The sequence below is a fragment of the Myotis lucifugus genome, unplaced genomic scaffold (genome assembly GCF_000147115.1).
Source record: "Myotis lucifugus unplaced genomic scaffold, Myoluc2.0 scaffold_66, whole genome shotgun sequence".
NCBI classification, from domain to species: domain Eukaryota; kingdom Metazoa; phylum Chordata; class Mammalia; order Chiroptera; family Vespertilionidae; genus Myotis; species Myotis lucifugus.
Window position 1 is genome coordinate 5226573 of NW_005871114.1, and position 20038 is coordinate 5246610.

A 20038-nucleotide genomic window follows, 5' to 3' on the forward strand; every position below is an offset into this window, starting at 1 on the left:
TCACTATTATCATTATTCTGCCTGTGCTACTAGAAATATCCTACTCTTTTAAAATTTAAACTGCCTTGTCCAGCCGGAGTGGCTCAGTGGTAAGGATCAACCTATGAACCAGGAGATTGCAGTTTGGTTCCCCAGTTGGGGCACATGTCCGGGTTGCGGGCTTGATCCCCACTGTGGGGCGTATCGGAGACGGCTGATTGATGATTCTGTCATCAATGATGTTTTTATCTCCCTTCCTCTCTGAAATCAATAAAAAATATATTTAAAAAAAATTTAAACTGCCTACACATCTGACTTCAGCTTTGCCCTTCCAATCTGGAAACAACTTCAACATTTATGTTGTGAATTCTCTTCCTATTTCTTTAATGATATATTGCTCCTTACATAGTCTTAGAAAAATATCAATTACTCTGAGCTATGTTCAATAGTTGGCTTATGGAAATAGCATATAAATACTTAAAAAAAATTCAAATCAGGTATGTACTGGCTCAGTTACCCAGTGCTATGTACAATGGGTGTCTTATATAGTTTCCTTTTGATTTTTTGCAATTTGAATGTAAATTCTAAACAATGAATCATTTAATTATTTGTATGTATGAACTAATCATTTTATTCTTTTGCTTTTTTTAAATAATCATTTTGTACAAATAATACACATAGTTGCATATATATTACAGTTTCAATCTTATTTATTACTCTTTTGTGGAATGCTAGGTTTAATGTTACAGTATGGTTGTCAAAGCTACTGAAATGTGACAAATGTCCAAGTGTAAAAGCTGCAGAACAATATAAGAAATGATTTTTAACAGAACGGTTATTTTACAGCTGAGGTCTGATGGTTTTTTAACCGATGCCTATGTGTATAACCAGCCACAAACCTTGGGGATGTTTATTACCTGTACATGTATATACAAATATGTCCCATACATATATATATATGCACATAGGCATGTATTAATTTATGTGTGAAATTTATAAAATTATATACATACACATAAATGCACATCTATATACATATATCCACCCTCACCAGTGAGATCACTTTTCTAACACTAGTTAATCAACTTCAGGCCAGTTATTATTGCTGCCCAGTATAACTACATGATTTTAGTACCAATACCAAGCACCTTTTCAGATGCAGGACAGGTGTATGTCTGTGCATATAGGTATGTATGTCTGTGTATAGAAAGGAATTATTTCTTTTTATGCTTTAGTCATGCATTACTTCAATAAACAGTCTTATCACCATAGGTTTTAGAATTCTAAAGAGCGTAAAATTTACTTCTGGAAAACTGTATATGTTCATAGTTACAAAAAATATATTATATATATATATATGATTGAAACCTATTGTGTACATATGTTCTCTGAATTGGCTATATTCTAGCCATTAGATAAATTAAAAACAAACACCCTCTTAATAGGATGTTATTATGATAGCCTTAAATAGCCCATTATCTGTATTTAGAATAGTTGATATATTTTAAAAGGTGACAAAATGACGTTAAAGATTTGAAAAACACTATGCATCAGCATTAAATATACAAAGGTTTCACCAAGGGCATGGTTCAATTCATTGTCTAAGATTTTCATATTCTAAAAGTGACCAATAGTATAGTCATTATTTTTAAAATTATGGCTCATTGAGGCTTTTATGAAAAAAAGCCGTTTTTAAAAACAAGTTCTATTTAAACGAAAAAATGTACATGAACACTAAAGTACTTTTGGATATTTATTCTGTACAAAGTGTCTATGTAAAATAGGAGGCTCGTTCCCAGTAAGAACACCTCATGGTAGCACATGTAAACCTGGTTTGGTTCCTCTGCTCTGCAGCTATTCAGCATGTAAAATTTATACCATTTCACATTAACATTTAAATTTAATACAGTGCAAATATTTGAGAATAACTTGTTCCCCCCAGTGAAACAAGAGCCAGCATTATGCTGAATATTCTTCAGATCTATTTACACACTGAGCTAAAAGTTCACCATAAACTTTGAAATTTGCTGAATATCAGCAGAAATGTAACCGAACTAGCAGCAATTGCATTAACAATATTTGATAGTTACTTGAGAGAATGCATAAAATTTTCCAGGCTGTACTCTGAGTCATATTGCTCTTGATCCCAAAGATCACTCAGGTTTTCAAGAATTGATTTCATACTTGCTTTTCCAGAAGTAGAGGTGTCAGCTTTTTCTGCTTTGCCATCCTTAAGAAAAATTGGCAAAAAGATCATTAACTTCAAAAATTAGATTTTCCTTTAAAATACCATACTTGTTTCTAACATTGCTCTTATTCAACAGAGTTAAAAAATAGTTCAAGTGATGATAAGTTCATCTCATTAGATAGCTTATTCTATTTTCCCACAGGCCTAATTTGGCATTTTAAGATTGCAGAATTATAAGAACATTACACAGGACACAGTTAATTGTGTCACAATGGCTTTGTCATTCTCTCTCCCAGACATATAGTTAAATAATGAGCTTTTTACCCAAACCATTCAAGAAGAAGTTGTAGATATTATGCCCCTTTATCCCTAGATAGAAATAAGCATGTATTCCTAAGAACAAGGACATCCTGTTAACATAACTGAAATACAAAGATCAAATTAAGAAAATTTAATACAAAATGATTTAATATAGTCCATATTCAAATCTTCCCAACTGTCCCAATAGGATCCTTTATAGCAATAGTTCTTGCTTCCCTGGAACATCCCCAAGTCCAGTTCTCCTTGCTAAAAGTCACACATAAAAGTTATTTGAAGGCAGCAATCCATATTTCTTTCAGCTTTCCTTTTTCTAGGTTACACATGTCTTGTTTTTAACCTTACCTTATATGATATGATTAAAGAACCTTCTTCCATTCTGGTAATCTTTTGGGGACTTACTGTTTAAAATGCAGCACCCAGAACCAGACATAATATTTAAATATGCTGAACCACACAGTACAGTGGAACTACTTTCTCTCAGATTTCGATATTACAATTCTGTTATTACAGCTAGTTTAATTACATTATCTAAGGCCAATTCTCACTATAATTTATACTGGTTGTACAGCTGACTTTCTAAACCTAGGCAGGACTATAACTCCAGCCATATTAGTTTTACATTAGATTGACCAGTATTTCCAGATGGTGCATCCTTTGATTATGGATATTAGTTCCATCACCCATAATAACAATAATGGCTACTATGTACTGAGAATCTATACTAGATACCCTTTCTAAGTGCTTATATATATTAACTTCATAACCATGTAATAATATAGGCATTGTTATTCTCCGAAGGGTGTGGAACCTCAAAGAAATTAACTTGCCTAAGATCACCAAGAGGCAGGGCAAGAAACACAGACCCAGGTTTAGCTGACTTCAGTGACAGATGTCCGTTAGCAGGAAAGGACTAAGGAAAGAAATCTTGGGGCAAGACACTGGAGACATTAATCAAAACTTCAAGAATCCTGGAGTTTTATCTGGACGTCAAAAATTTCCTCAAAAAATTGTCTAGTTGATACTATTGATACTAAAGTGAATGCCTTTTGCTAGTTCCTTCAATACTTTTACCAAGCAACCCTAGGAAGTCTGTGCATGCATTAAAGATAGGGAAAATTGGCCCTAACCGGTTTTCTCAGTGGTTAGAGCACTGGCCCGCGGACTGAAGGGTCACAGGTTCGATTCCAGTAAAGGGTAAGTATCTCGGTTGCAGACGGCAACCAATCAATCAATGTGTCTCTCTCACATCGATGTTTCCCCCCCTCCTTTCCTCTCACTCTAAAAAAAAAAAAATCAATGGAAAAAATATCCTATTAACAACAACAAAAAAGCAAATTGTGTTAAGTTCTTTACCTTATCAAGTGTGAATAGATCGAGAAGTTGATCTGTTCCCATACTCTGCAAACTAGAATTCTCTTGGCTAATAACTGTATTCGCTATGTTCATCTTGAATTTCTGCAAACCCATTATTTTCTCCTCCAATGTTCCTCTGGTTATCAATCGGTACACATTGACCACACGTTTCTGAGTAAGAAAAAGAAGTTAAGCACAAATAAACTGATTGGTTTGAGGTAAACCAAGTCAAGGGCTTGCATATTTAACTACTATCTAATTATGGTGGGGTTATCTGGCCCCATGAGTTTAAAATGTTTGCACAGAATATTAGTGATGGATAGTGTCCCAGTTTTCTTAGCCTAAGCTACCTCATTTAATGCATGAGGAACTGGTGCCACAGAATTAAGCTACTTGCCTAAGGTCAAACATTTGTTAGTATCAGGTGTAGAAACTTAAACCAATTCCTGTCTTTTTTGAGAAGTATTTTTCCCAGTTCACAAGTTAACACCTGTGAGTGGTGACTCTTTACCTGCCCAATGCGATGGGCCCGGTCCATGGCTTGTAGATCGCGCATGGGATTCCAATCATGCTCCACAAATACCACTGTGTCAGCGCCTGTTAAGTTAAGCCCCAGGCCACCAACGTGAGTTGTAAGTAAGAGAACATCAATGGATGGATCATTGTTAAACCTAAAAGTATAGATATTTTAAAATAAAATTAGTACATTTCTAATGTACCCATATAACAAAAATTAGACTATTTAATAAAAATTAACACAAATGAGAACACTTCTTTACAACTCCATAATATAGACACTTCTGTGACCACTTGAGATCAAACTATTCTCTCTTAGTATTTAGGGTAGGGCAAAAGTAGGCTTACAGTTTGTATGAAAATAATACAAGAATAAATGGTTTCACATACTCTGACTATAAACCTACTTTTGCCCCACCCTGTACATAACATCTTTAGTAGTAGAAAGAATGGAAGTCAGAAACTTTACAAACAGAAATAAGTCCAACTGGATTATATTTTAGAGTATCAGATAAAGACTAAATTGAAAAAATGTAACTAAACACTAATTCTAATTAAGGCAAAACTCAACTATCAACCTTTAATGTAGAGAAACAGAAGATAATGGGGGAAAAGGCTAGATCAGTCGGGGAAGGTAGAGGGTAAGGGTATTGAGGGTTGCTGCTATTGTACTGGTCCTAGAATCTATATATATAAAAGGCTAATATGCAAAGTGTCCCCTCAGGAGTTCAATCCCTCGCTATGATGTGTGCTGACCACCGGGGGCGGCGCAGAACAAAGGAAGGCTCAGGTCGGCCCTGATTGCCCGCCAGGCCTAGGGACCCTACCATGCACAAATTTCTTGCACTAGGCCTCCAGTATATTGATAAAGGACATCTAATAACTTCTAGGAAAAAGAAAAACTAACATTATTACCAAGCTCCCATTTATTAGATTTCACTGATTCAAGCAATGGGGCTTTGTGCTTTATATGCATTATGTTACTTCAATGTTATAACAGCTCTATGAAGATATTATCATTTGTCCTTATTTTAGGGAAACTCAAGCTCTGTGGAAGATAATCATGCCCAAGAGAACACCTCCTAAATAGCAGTCAGGAGTCAAACCTGGGTCTGTCTCCAAAGCTTGATCATGGGTCTCTAACTGTATCATGCTTAACAATCTCTTGAGGGTGCTTGTTAAAAATGCTTACTCTTAAAGTTACAAGTCTGGGACAGAACCTAGGACTCTATGATTTCTAAAGCAGAGGGTGCAGGCCACACTTAGGAAACACTGCATTCATTGATTTTGCTTCCTAGCTGGGCCAGCGTCCAACTTGTTCTGAGCAGAGGCACAGAGATGAAGATACAGATCTCAGCCACATTTTTGCTTCTTCCCACCCCAACTCTCCCCAAAAAGGTGAGGTAAAATGTTATCTCTATTTTTTGTTGATGCCTTAATTTTCTTTCATACCCTTCAAAGTGCTATCCTAATAAAGCCACACTTTTTTAGCTAAACAAACTATTTATTCAATGGTATTTCTGTAGTTCTATTTTTTTGGTGTTTAGAAAAATCTTTTTTTCTCTAATTTGTTTTTTAGTTCTATATTTTTAAAGAAAATACTTCATGAGGCAAATTCCTATGTAAGAAATAATACACTGACTATAGCCATGATTTATAGGAGTTTTAGAAGCCACTTACCGTGAAACAATGGCATGCCTCTGACCAGGAGGTATGCTTCCATCTAATCTCAGGTAAGTGACAGAGGGTAAGTGAGGCTTGAGAAGATCATGTTCTACTATATCAAGCATGCTTTTCAGCTGACAGAAGATCAGGATCCTGTGCTGGGCCACAACAGACTCTGTGCCACTCTCTGAAGTGCTGCCATTTCCCAAACCGCAATCCAACAGCAACTAGAAAAATATCAGTTGTCACACAGGCATTCAATAAAAGTAGGCAACCAACAGTTTTTCAAGCTATACCTCATATAAAATGGTTCCTAGATTATTTATTATGGTTATAATAAATAATGGCCCCAAATTATAAATGATACTCAAAATTTGGTCTAACTGATATAAAATACAGTGAAACTATGATGCCCTCATTTTGGCCATTACACTGCTTTAACCACCAAGATCATATTAGCTTTATTTACTGGCAACTAATTCATATAGTAGGTTTGTAGTGAACTTACCATCAAATCAAATTCAACTTTGCCCTATGTTTGCCAAGTCTGACAGAATCTATATTTAAGTGTTTTTCTTTTAAAAATTGACTGTGCTTATCACCTTTAATTGTCACCTGGAGTTTCAATTCATTCCATTCTACTGAAATTTTAAAATTCTGGCTCTAGCAATATTAGATACGTCTGGCACTATTATCTGCTGATAAACATATTTCTTTACTTCTATTGCCAGATTTTTAAAACGCAAATAAGATTTCTCCTCTACTTCAGAGAACAGACATATTTTAAAAGAAAGCAAGCTAGTTCTCTCCTGAGATAGAACCTTTCTCTGAATATCTAAAAAGAAGGGTTCTAGAACAGCCCTCCATAAGAATAGCCAGGAATAATCTGGGCCTAAGTTGCAGAGTTCCTAAATTTAATTCCAGACACTTCAGTGTGACAAGAGGCACTCTAAACCGAGAGATTAGTTTAAGTAATAACTGCAGGTAAAAAAGTAATGTACAAAAATATAAACTAAAAATAATTTAAAGCCTGTAGTATAATTAAAATGTGGATGAAATTCAATTTTTATTTGAAAATAGGAACTTAAAAGCAGCAAGAGAAAAGTGACTTGTCATGCGAAAGGGATCCTCAATTAAGATTAACCCCTGATTTCTCATCAGAAACCATTATCAAGAAAGTGAAAAACAATGAAATAAAGAATGGAAGTATTTGCAAATCATATCTGATAAGGGCTTAATATTTACAATAAAAAACAATCCCTAAAACTCAACCAAAAGATAATCAAATTAAAAAATGGTCAAAGGATTTAAACAGCATTTCTCCAAAGTTATATAAATATCCAATAACCACATGAAAAGATGCTCAACGTTATTACTCATTAGGGATAGCAAATCAACAATGACATGCCACTTCATGTCTACTGGGATGGCTATACTAAAAAAAATTGAAAATAATTGTTGGGGAGGATATGCAGAAATTATAACCTTGGCACATAGCTGGTGGGAATGCAAATGATGCTGCCACAATGGAAAACAATTTGGCAGCTATTGAAAAGTTAAACATAGAATTGTTATATGACCCAGCCAGCAATTCCACTCCTATGTCTATATCCAAAAAAAACTGAAAAGAGAGAGACAAATACTTATAAGCCAATGTTCACTGCAGCATTATTCACAATAGCCAAAAGGTAGAAACAACTCAAATATCCCATCAACACATGACTGGATAAACAAAATCTGGTGTAAACATAACAGTAATAATGGAATATCATTTAACCATAAAGTTGAAGTACCAATACATGCTACAACATGAATGAACCTTGAAAATAAGTGAAATAAGTCAATATTATGATTCTACTTACATGAAATATTTAGAACATGCAAATTCATAAGACACAAAGTATATTAGAGGTTACCCAGTGTTGGGGAAAAAGGAGAATGGGAAGTTATTACTCAATGGGTACAGAAATATTTTGTAAATAGTGGTGACAATTGTACAATACTGTGAATGTAAGTAATGTCATAGAATTATATACCTAAAAATAGAATGGCATATTTAATGCTTTATGTATTTTACCCCATTTTTTAAAAAGCTGTACCAAAATTAACCAAATTAAAAATAAAAATGGTAAATATATCAGTAATCTATTAGAAATGCAAATTTACCTAGTGTTATGATCAGGAATGTTCAACACACATCTAACCCTTAAAAGACCTACTTACTTGTTTCAAAGCTGAGAGTTTAGGGGCATGTTGAATATCATGAAGTGAAGAGTTCTGAACGGCCAGTTTTTCAGTAGTACTCTTGAACTCAGGGTGTTGAGGTGTTAAGACTAATGCTGGATGGTTGCACAGTTTACGTAAGTACTGTAACGCCTTTAAAAGAGGAAAAAGTATATCCTATATAATAAAAGCATAATATGCAAATCAACTGAACTGTGGAATGACTGGCTGGCGGGGCGGGGGAAGGGGGGTGTGTTGCCGAACAGGCGGTGCCAGCCAGTCAAGGCAACACCAGTCGGACATCCCCCGAGGGCTCCTGGACTACGAGAGGGTGCAGGCCAGGCTGAGGGACTTCCCTGAGTGCGCAAATTTCGTGCACTGGGCCTCTAGTATATCTATAATAATGAAAGTGTAATCTGCTAATTAGGCCAGATGTCCTTCCAGACAACCTTCCAGATGACGCCGGGGCTGCAAGGAAAGCCTGGGTCCCAGGTGCCAGAGGGAAGCTGGTGCCAGCAGCCAGGGGAAGGAAGGCCTACTCTTGCACGAATTTCGTGCATCGGGCCGTGTGTGTGTGTTTGTCAAGATCACTTCACATGTCACAAATGTTTGCACTTCAGTATCTTTTCCTACTATCTAGAATGCCCTTCTCTCTCTTTTGACTACCTTTACTCCTTCAAGAATCAGTTCAAATCTCATCTGTGATGCCTTCATCTATGTTTCTTGTGCAGTTTGTATTTTTTAGAGCATTTATAGCTTGTATCAATCATACTGTTTGTTTGTATGCCCCACTAGACAATGAGCTTCTCATGGCAGAAAGAGGTTTATTCATTAGCTCCTATACCTAACCGTTTCCCACCCAAATGCCTTATAATGCTTACAGATGCTTCTGGCACCAGGCATCATTTCCCAAAGAAGGGTTACTCAAACATCAGTGTGTATAAAATGTCTTGAAGACCTAATAAATCTGCAGATCTTTCCCCTCTACATAGTAGGTCTGTGGTGGGGGTTGGGGAGCTAGGTGGTTATTTCAAGTGGTTATTTCAAGTGGTTGTGTTTAAGAATCAGAACCCTATAGGATCTCTTCTTTCTTTACTCTAATTCAGCCGCAACCTTTCTCTTTTGCCTTTTGCTTGGGCTATTATTTGTGTCTCACCCTTTGCCCTGGAGATTTGTATTAGCAAGCTTCACTGACAAGGCACAGAGATGACTGGGCACTATGATAGAAACTGTGAGAGAGTTATTAGCCTTTACAACTACCTTTTTCCTCTTCTATCTTTAAAAATGCTTGCAGCATTTAATTTATTGGTGGCAAAGGGGTTTGGAAGGTTTTCTATAGTATATTTCAAAAGGGAAAACGAGTTGGCACTTTCCGTGTCTTTTTCTTTTGCTACCCCCGTGAGCACAGTAGGCATGATGTCTCAGGACTTCTGTAGTTTTTGTATCCTCTGCCCAGAATTGGTTCCCCTTACATAACTGCCATGCCTCAATCCTCCTTCAGATCTCTGCTAAAATGTCACTTTCTCAGTGAGGCCATACCTGATCCCTCAATTAAAAATCACAACCTATCCTGACCTATATTGCATAACCCCACACTCTGCTTTTTCTCTTACATGCGTTTTATGTATTCATTTTTCATATTTACAAGGGAGGCAGTCTGTTTTGCTCACTGCTTTAATTAATCCCTGTGCCTAGAAAAATTACTGCCTTGTGGTAGGTGTCCCAGTATTTTTTAAATGGAAAGCAAAAGATTCTCTATTCTAAAACCCCTTTAAATATATAATAAACAATGTAGATTGCATTTTACGTTTAATTTTAATATTAAACTACTTAATACGAAAATAATTGGCACTTTTCCCTATTTCCAAGAATGTATACACACTATTTAAAAAATTTAAATAAACCCACATTTTAGTGTTCCATGTAAAATCTGCATTGAAGAACATACTTAGGCAACATTTAAAAAGTAGACTGTAATCTATACCTGGAATACATGGCCTGTAGCTTTAAGCTTTGGTTTTTCAGTTTCTTCAGAAAGTGCAGCTGAAGAAACTGTTTCATCAACATCACACTTGGCACGAGACTTAGCAAAGTCCTCATAGAGCTGGACCTGTAAAATTTCCCCCACAAACAAATATACTTATTTTCAATTGTTGAAAAAATAACTAAGATAGCAAAGGCCAATAAGAGCAGTAATTTAAATCAACTCTCATTAAATTATGATACCTGTACTTTGCTACTGATTAGATAATCCATCTTGGTAAATTCCTTTAAAATTACATTTAGAAAACAAGTATAACACATTAAGTTGGGCTGCTAAAATATTAAAACAGTAGTCAAATAGTCCTAGACTTAATTTTTCCACTCTGTTCAGAAGATAAATATAATACCACTAAAAAAGAATCTGAACTCTTACAAGTAAATTAGAAAATCTCCCTTAAGTGAAGTTATGTGATCAAGACTAAAGGTACATTCCAAGAGACCAACTTTTAAAAGAATATTTCTGCCTAAAAGGCAAGTCTAAAATATTACCTTGGGGTTTGGGTTCTGCTTGTACATGCTAAAACAATGCAAAAGGGAAGAAAATCTAGAGGGCTAAATAAAGCCAAATGTCACTTCCTTCCCCAGCTCCCTGCCTCCAGTCTACTTAGTGTATTTTATGCTGATATTTTATTTTTTTTTTTTTATTTATTTTTTTTTTTATATTTTATTGATTTTTTACAGAGAGGAAGGGAGAGAAACAGAGAGTTAGAAACATCGATGAGAGAGAAGCATCGATCAGCTGCCTCCTGCACACCCCCCACTGGGGATGTGCCCACAACCAAGGCACATGCCCTTGACCGGAATCGAACCTGGGACCTTTCAGTCCGCAGGCCGACGCTCTATCCACTGAGCCAAACCGGCTCGGCTATGCTGATATTTTAATACCATCACTGGTATATCATTACAGCCTTTTTTCACATGGCACCTTTTCTTTATTGTATTTTACAAAATCTTCATCCCATTACCCATACAATATTTAAGAAACATTAACCCTATTTTTACAAACAAGGAATGGAGGTCCAGAGAAATAGGGTAGATAATATAAATGATCACAGAATTATTAGCATCTAAACTCTAGCTGCATAAATATATACTAATAGGCTGTCTTACATACAGGGGAAAGAAGGTAAGTTTGTAGGGTGAGTCTACATATCTTATTCATTTGATCAACTCATACTACTGAAATAGATTAATGAATAGTAACCTAGAACATAAAGTACATATTCAAACAAAAAATTCTGATTATAGGCCATGTCTTATTAAGTGTCTTCGTAAGACATGGCCTGTAAGGGGCAATTTACCCTTATAAAAGACTACACAAGGAAAGGCATACAGTACATTCCTTTGATAATGGTCTCTATGTACAAAATCAGACCTGCACAGAAGTCAAAATTTATTTCAGAAATTTACTGGTAATGCAATAATACTTTAAAAGGGATGTGATCCCCACTTCCCAAAGTTTGAAACTCAATCCTGATATATGTTAGCTATACAACCTTGAGCAAGTTGCTTAACTTTCTGAGCTTCGGTTTCCTTATTTGTAAAAATGAGGACTGACGTAAGATACCTATAATGTTATATATGTGAGGATAAGACACTATAGGCAGATTTTTGGCCCTTATAAACATTTCTTCATCAGTTTAACCTTTTCAATTAACTAGACGTATGAGAAAGCAACTATGATACTGAATTTTGCATGTTAATGCAAAATGCACTTATCCAAATATATCCACATATATAAACAGATTCACTTAGTGTCTTATCTACATCTATTTAAAACAGAATATTTTTCAAGTTTAGGAAAGTAGAAGCTAGATTAGAGTGATAAAGCCAAAGGCTATTCCCCTTTTGTGGCTTATTCAAAGCATTCCACTAATAAATATATCACCAACAACAACAATCACCAGATTCCTAACCTGGAGAAGACTGAGAGTACAGTAATAGTCTTGAATAATTTTGGGTGGAAGGTCTTGCAAAACATCTTCTTTCATTCTTCTCAAAAGAAATGGTAGGACTTGGCGGTGTAGTGCATCCATTGCAAGGACACCTGTTAATAATAAGAGAAAATGGCTCAAAAAAAGAATAAATTATATTCACTTGCACAGAAAATATAATTATCTCTTTTTCATACCTGCTTCTTGTTCTCGACTAGAGCTTCGAGCATCCCTACTTGCTAATATAGGTTTACCATATCGAGCAGCAAACTGGCGTTCAGTCCCCAAAAATCCTGGCATGAGGAAATCAAATAATGACCACAGCTCCAAAACATTGTTCTGAATATAAGAAAGGAATATATTTGAGTTTGTACTGAGATGATTTACTTACACTTAAAAATTGAATCATTAATTTAAAAAAAGCCCATTATGATATAGATGAGATATCACATTTTTAGGTATATAGTATAAGTCTATATTTAAACGTGTAATATTCAAGTCAGCATCCTTGGAGAAAATACTCTGTCTTATTTGGGGGGAGGAGGGGAGATTTTCAAGTTTCCTCCACCAGATAAGTCTTCGTCTATAGTATTAAGTCCTACTGGTGGCATAAAGTAGTAAATAAAAGAGCAAAAGGATGAATGTGTTTCTGATTCTTTTAACTTTGACACTCATATTGACAGCAATATTTAAGGAATCTGGCCTACATCACCATTTCTTCAACAAAGGAAAAACCTAAAGAGTTTGGTAATAGGTCAAGTCTGCCCAGTATTTAAGGTTCACAAAGAGCTGGCACAAGTTCTTTCCAATTCTGAAGTTTCATGAAAAAAATAAATCATGTTTTCATTTTGGATTCTTTCCCAAAATGTGTGTATCCTAAGGTACCATTTTGCCCTTTAACTCTTCCAGATGTCTGTCCTTCCTCACCCTGCTCAAGCTCTGGCTCACCATGCTGGGCTACCCTCCCATATGATGGACATCCTTCCAATCCCACTTAAGTTTGACCTCCCATAGGGACCATTATCAAATGGGCTACCATGGCTCTTCAGTGCAGAAACCCACCTTACAGCTTCAGAGCTAAACTGTTCAGGTGGGTATGAGGGAAAAAAAGATTGCTTTTAAACAACAACTCTTTTATTGTGAAAGCAGTAACCTATTTAAAAATACTGTGACGTTTCTATGTAAGCTTAAATTGGAACAAAATAAATCTCAATAATGCAAGCCTAAAGAGTCTTTTTCCCCCTTTTAAAGGTACTTTTAAAATCCATAGTGTTCAAGTAATAGACAAAACCCTAACACTTATAATAATAATCAGTCCATCACCAAAAATAAGTAACAAGTACATTAAAAACAATCAATTATTTCAAAGTCACCTGGTGTTTTTCCTCCCACTAACTGGAGAGTGATGAAGGGTATCTTCCCCATCCAAGTGGGCTATCCAAACTAGGTGTGAACATTTGCAACCTCTGGAAGTACTGTAACATAATCTCTCTTATCTGAACACATCTACATATTCAACTATCTTCTTCCTTTTCCAACATAAACTTCTACAATCTCCTGCTTTCAACTGTTTCCTAATCTCAGGTATTCATGGTTTCAGTGTTAAATCCAATTGTGGTGTAACACTACAAAAGGAGAACGGCCATTTTGGAATAGAGTCGGACTAATGACTCCCACACTTTGGACATAAGACTTCTATTTACATAGCCTAAAATTGTATTTTAAATATGACTTTAAAAACCTAGTTTTCTCAGATACTGCTACGTATCAAATGAACAGTTATAAAAACATAATTACTGGAAATTATCATTCCTATAAACTAACAAAACAAAACAAACAAAAACCCTCTTATTTAATTCACTGCCAATGCCAATCCCTCTCTTCACATGGCAAATATTTTTTTTGTTAAAGTAGATAATTACCTGTATTGGTGTTCCAGAAAGAATAATCCTATAATTAGCAGTCAGTTGTTTTACTGCTTTTGATAATTTTGTTTTTCCATTTTTGATGACATGGCCTTCATCAAGAATACAGTAGTTAAATTTAATATTTCTAAGGGAGAATACACAAATAAATTTAGCATGTAGAGTCTTTGAGGCGGGAAAATACTAAGTTTCTCCAAATTTGATATTAAGTTTTTCTAAATAAATAAATGATTCTTACCTAAAGAAATCTATGTCATTCCTCACAACATCATATGAAGCCACTATCAGATTATGCCTTTTTACTTGATGCTGTAACCTGTATTTAAAAATACGAGTAGGACATGAGGAATCTGCAAAGTTTATAATACAATTTCAAAGGAGAAATAAACTACATCTACCATCATATAAGGTGCTTTCAATCTGTCTAATAAGACTAACATTCCCTTCTGTTTGCATTTATGACCCTGCTACCAGAAGGCCATTCTTATAAATGGGCCTTATTGCTCTAACTTAGTCTGATAAGAAAAGAGATGGATACCTAACTCAAATGTGGTGGACATTTTAACTTCACTTGCCAATACCTCTTCCTTGGAGGCTCTATTCCTTCACTATTCCATGTTGTGTTGGGGGTTGAGGGGGAGCAATCAATCCTCGTATTCACCAAAGAGATGAAGCACTTGAATCAAGCTGAGACCCTCACAATATTCGCTGACCACAAAGGGCTGGTTTTGGGGCATGACCAATGGGCCTAAGACTGCCCATGATCATCATACCCACCAACTATAGACTGAAGTCCAGCACAGACCAAACATAAGTTACGTATTAGGAGAAAGAGCAAGCAAGAGCAATCTAGATATGCCCGAAACAAGAATTACACCCATGAAATTATCAATTTAGTGAATTAATGAATTTCCTGTTTATGTAAGCTAGTCTGAGTTTCTATCACTTGTAAATAAATGAATTCTAACAGACACTACAGTAAATTTTTTAAGAGTACAAGCTGTTGAGATGCCTGTGTTCAAATCTCTTATTCAATTAGCTGAGTGACCTTGGACCTATGCCCCATGCCTTAGACTCCTCATCTGCAAATTAGGAACAAGAGAACCCACACCTCATAAGGTGATTGTGAGAACATACAATTTTACATAAATGTGAAACTGTTTAGAACAGTGCCTGGCCAGTAAGTGCTCAATATGTTATCTATTATTAATACAGAAGGAGCAGGGTATCTATGGACTAATCAGCAACCTATGACTATCCAAGTTTTTTTAAAGATGAACTGAAATCAATGAGATTCCCCTCTTTAAAATTTGTATTTAGGAACATTAGGGGATATACTAGTGAACACAGAGAAGGTAAAGCTAATAGAACTCTAGTGTTGCTATGGTATCAGGACAGCTAAAGCAGTCACTGTGAACTAAAAGCACGTTTGGGGAGAAGGAACTCTTAGGGAAAGTGGGTAGCTTATGACACTTAAATACTATGATCACAAGGCTCCCAAGAAAGGCACAGAGAATGGCTTTGGTTCCTGATAGTTTTCTAGCTCCAATACTTAGAAAGCCCAATTGATGGTTAAGAACAGCCCAAGTCCTTGATATTTTTTTAAAGAACTTAAATTTTGCCTGGCCAGTGTGGCTCAGTGGTTGAGCACTGACCAGAGATCATAGTTCTAATCCAGGTCAGGGCACATGCCCTGGTTGCAGGCTCAACTCCCAGTAAGGGGCATGCAGGAGACAGCCCATCAATTATTCTCTCTCATCATTGATGTTTTTATCTCTCCCTCCCTCCTCCTTCCTCTCTGAAATCAATGTGTGTATATATCTATATAATAATGAAAGTGTAATATGCTAATTAGACTGACAGCCGAATGACCTTCCAGACAAAGCCGCGGCAGTGGGGGTTAAGGCAGAGGCAGTTAGGGGTGATAAGGCAGGCAGGCGAGCAGTTGTGGGTGATGAGGCAGGCAGGCGAGCAGTTGGGGGCGATCAAGCAGGCAGGAGAGAGTGGTTAGGGGTGATCAGGCAGGCAGGCAGAGTGGTTAGGGGCGATCAGGCAGGCAGCCAAGTGGTTAGGGGCGATCAGGCAGGCAGCCAAGTGAGCGGTTAGGAGCCAGGGGTCCCGGATTTCGAGAGGGATGCCTGACTGTCAGACATCCCCCAAGGGGGCCCGGATTGTGAGAGGGTGCAGGCCAGGCTGAGGGACAATCCCCCCCCCCCCACGTGCACAAATTTCGTGCACCGGGCCTCTAGTATATAAAAAACACAAAGAAGAACATTCAATATTATTTTATGTTAGTTTCAGGTGAAAGCATAGTGGTTAGATAATCATATACTTTACAAAGTGTTCCCGCAATATTTCCAGTACCCACCTGGCACAATACATAGTTATTACAATATTATTAACTATACTCATAATGCTGTACTTTACATCCCTGTGACTATTTTGTACTACTACCAATTTGTACTACTCAATCCCTTCACCTTTTCACTCGTTCCCCCAACTGTCCTCTGGCAACCATCGGTCAGTCTGTTCTCTGTGTCTTTGAGTCTGTTTCAATTTTGTTTGTTCATTCATTTTGTTCTCTAGATTCCCCATATAAGTGAGTCATATGGTATTTGTCTTTCTCTGATTGACTTGTTTCACTCAGCATGATACCTTCTAGGTCTATCCATACTGTTGCCGTGGTAAAGTTTCATTTGTTTTAATGGCTGAGTAATATTCCATGGTGTGTGTGCCACAGCTTTTTTACCTACTGTCTATTGATGGCCACTGGGCTATTGTAAATAACAATGAACATAGGGGTGGCATATTCTTTTGAATTAGTGTTTTTGGCAAAGTCCTTGAATTTTGATGAGAGAGATTATCTTTAAAATGTATGTACACTTACCTTTTTTTTTTTTTTTTTTAAATATATTTTATTGATTTTTTACAGAGAGGAAGGGAGAGAGATAGAGAGCTAGAAACATCGATGAGAGAGAAACATCGATCAGCTGCCTCCTGCACACCTCCTACTGGGTAAATAACAATGAACATAGGGGTGGCATATTCTTTTGAATTAGTGTTTTTGGCAAAGTCCTTGAATTTTGATGAGAGAGATTATCTTTAAAATGTATGTACACTTACCTTTCTTAAATAAATTTATATGTCTGATAACAAAAAAGCTAACTAAATTCACCTGCAATTAATTTTATTCTTCCAAACTACTTAGAGCAAAAGATTTAACAGTTCTTACCTTATTCTTTCAGTAGGAGGTCCAGTATAGTGCAATGGATTGAGATATTCTCTGGAGCAAAATTTACCTACTTCATCCACCCAGTGACCTGTTAATGTTGGTGGACAAACCACCAAGGAAGGAAGTGGCATACATTCTGCCAATTTTGATCTTGCATATTCCTGAGCCCTTTTCAACAACAAAACAATAAATTAACCACCTTGTCTATATTTCTCAGCATCTGGAAGCCTTCTTTCAAAATATTTTAAATTACCTGTGACAATGATCTCCTGCTAGAATGCAGATGGACTGTAAAGTTTTTCCTAAACCCATGTCATCGCATAGAATTCCATGAAGTTTATACTTATTAAGAAATGCTAACCAGTTCACACCATCCTGAAATGTTGAAAGAGAAAAATTATAACTATAAACAAATCATAAATAGCATTTTTACAGGCATAAAAGAAATAAATGGATATAGGATACCAACCACAATTATTTTACTAAATGAATTTTAAAAACTCTTTGAGGTACATTTGAAAGGAATAGTCACTATTTATAAGATAACTATAATACTTTACCTGCTGATATTTTCTGAGTTCAGCATTGATTGGTACTGGAATTTTGTAATTTTCCAATTTCTTCCCGTCTAACAATTGCTCCAAAAAGTGTCGTTCCTTGGCTTTCAATTGGATTAATTCTTCTGACATATTTGGAGGGTCTGGAATGCCTGCCTAAAATGATTTTTTAAGTGTGTTAAAACTATTTACTCATGATTAATTTTTTATCCTTAGATTATAAAATACTAGTAATTTTAAGTTTTATTAAAATATGAAAGCAGAGAAAAAATTAATTCAAAAGTAGTATAATTTTAAAGACTGGAAAACAAACAGTTTAAAGAATTTGACAGGTATTAACCCTTTGTGGTCCAATTTTATTTTTGGAATTCAAACAGTCTGGTCCAAATTAATTGACGGGATTGAATGTTGAACCGGTTGCGGTGTCGACCTCAGCCTCAATGTTGGACCTGCTCCTAGCGCCTGGTCTGTCGAGTCAGCCTCCACGTTGGACCAAAAAGGGTTAAAATGCTACAATGAGACTACTAAACAAACACATTTGAGGTATTCTAAAAAACACACGTACAACTTAATTTTTCCCACACCATGCATTACTTAAAAAGGCAAATAAAGTTGTATAGCTTATTTTAAGTGAAATGCTGTTACTAGAGCTTCTCAATTTGGGTTATGATGTCCCAGGATATTGGTTCTTAAAATGTGGGCTGCTGACTCCTCAGGATCCTCAAGACCTTTTCAAAGGGTCACTGAGGTCAAAACCATCCTGTGTAAAAAAGGCTAATATGCAAATAGACCAAACGGCGGAACAACAGGAACCGAACAACCGGTTGCTATGACGTGTGATGACCACCAGGGGGCGTGCGCAGACCATGGCAGGTGTCAGCCATGGTGGGATAGTGGAACAGGTGAGCAGGGGCACCAGACCAAGGCAGGCCACCAGTCGCTGTCATCGGGGCAAGCCTCTGGTGGTTACTGAAAATTCTTTGCTCCTGCGTGCCACGGTCCCGCCCAGTGCTTGCACCTGCTGCTGGCGCTGGCCCCGCTCACCCCCGCTGCTGGTGCCAGAGCCTCTGCTTGCACCTTCTGCCGTCATTCGGCGCCAGCCCCGATCACTCGGTGCCTTCAACGGGTGAGAGCAGGACCAGTGCCGTCAATGCGTTGGGAGCAGTGGTGGCGGGAGCAGGGCTACCGGCAGATGGGACTGGGGGCTGTGGCAGGAGGGGCCAGGCGAGGGTGCAAAGGATTGGCCAAGACCCGCCCCTGTGCTTACCATAGCCTCATGGCCCCACAGTTCCTTTCAAGATGCATGAATTCATGCACTGGGCCCCTAGTTTCATAATAAAAGATATCGTTTGCTTTTACCACTGTGTTGACATTTGCACTGATGATGCAAAAGTAATATGGGTAAAACTTCTTGTCGATCAGAAAGAATCATAGCAATTGCACCAAATATACCAGCAGTCACTGTATTCCTCCCAGCCATGCACCAGCATTTTAAAAAAAAACTGGTTTCAACCCTAGCTGGCTTGGCTTGGCTCAGTGGATAAAGCATCAGCCTGCAGGCTGAAGGGTCCCAGGTCCGATTCCGGCAAGGGCATATGCTTGGGTTGCGGGCTCAATCCCCAGTAGGGGGCGTGCAGGAGGCAGCCAGTCAATGATTCTCTCTCATCATTGATGTTTCTATCTCTCTCTCCTTCTCCCTTCCTCTCTGAAACCAATAAAGAAATATATTAAAAAAAACAAACTGGTTTCATTTCAGAATGTCTTTTAAAGTAGTAAACATAATTTTATTAAACTCAACCATGAATGCACATCTTTTTAACATTTTACGCAATGAGATGTAAAGTATACATAAAACATTGCACTATATGTTGAGGAAAAGCACTTGTGAGATTGCTTAAATTGTGATCTGACCTAGTGATTTTTCATAGAACATTTTACTTGACTGGACAGATAAACTAGTTATTCTGACTTGGGGATTTGGCTGACATTTTCTCAAAAATAAAATTTCACTTCCAAGAAAACAACTGACCTAACTTGTTGCCAATGACAAAATAAGCTTTCAGGAAAAACTTAGCACTGTGAACTTGGCAACTTGCCAATAC

At 36.9% G+C, this 20038-nt stretch overlaps 1 protein-coding gene across 1 annotated transcript in view; it reads right to left on the reverse strand.

Annotated features, from left to right (window-relative positions):
• Window positions 1-671: 671 nt before the first annotated feature.
• Window positions 672-20038, reverse strand: part of BTAF1 (B-TFIID TATA-box binding protein associated factor 1) — a 105940-nt gene continuing 86573 nt past the window's right edge. Inside the window, 13 exon segments of the mRNA XM_023754837.1 lie at window positions 672-2209; window positions 3842-4012; window positions 4353-4512; window positions 6038-6249; window positions 8246-8398; window positions 10230-10355; window positions 12205-12335; window positions 12420-12561; window positions 14145-14274; window positions 14386-14463; window positions 17380-17547; window positions 17633-17754; window positions 17940-18092. Of these exon segments, the coding sequence (XP_023610605.1) occupies window positions 2066-2209; window positions 3842-4012; window positions 4353-4512; window positions 6038-6249; window positions 8246-8398; window positions 10230-10355; window positions 12205-12335; window positions 12420-12561; window positions 14145-14274; window positions 14386-14463; window positions 17380-17547; window positions 17633-17754; window positions 17940-18092 (1890 nt within the window). The 3' untranslated portion in view covers window positions 672-2065.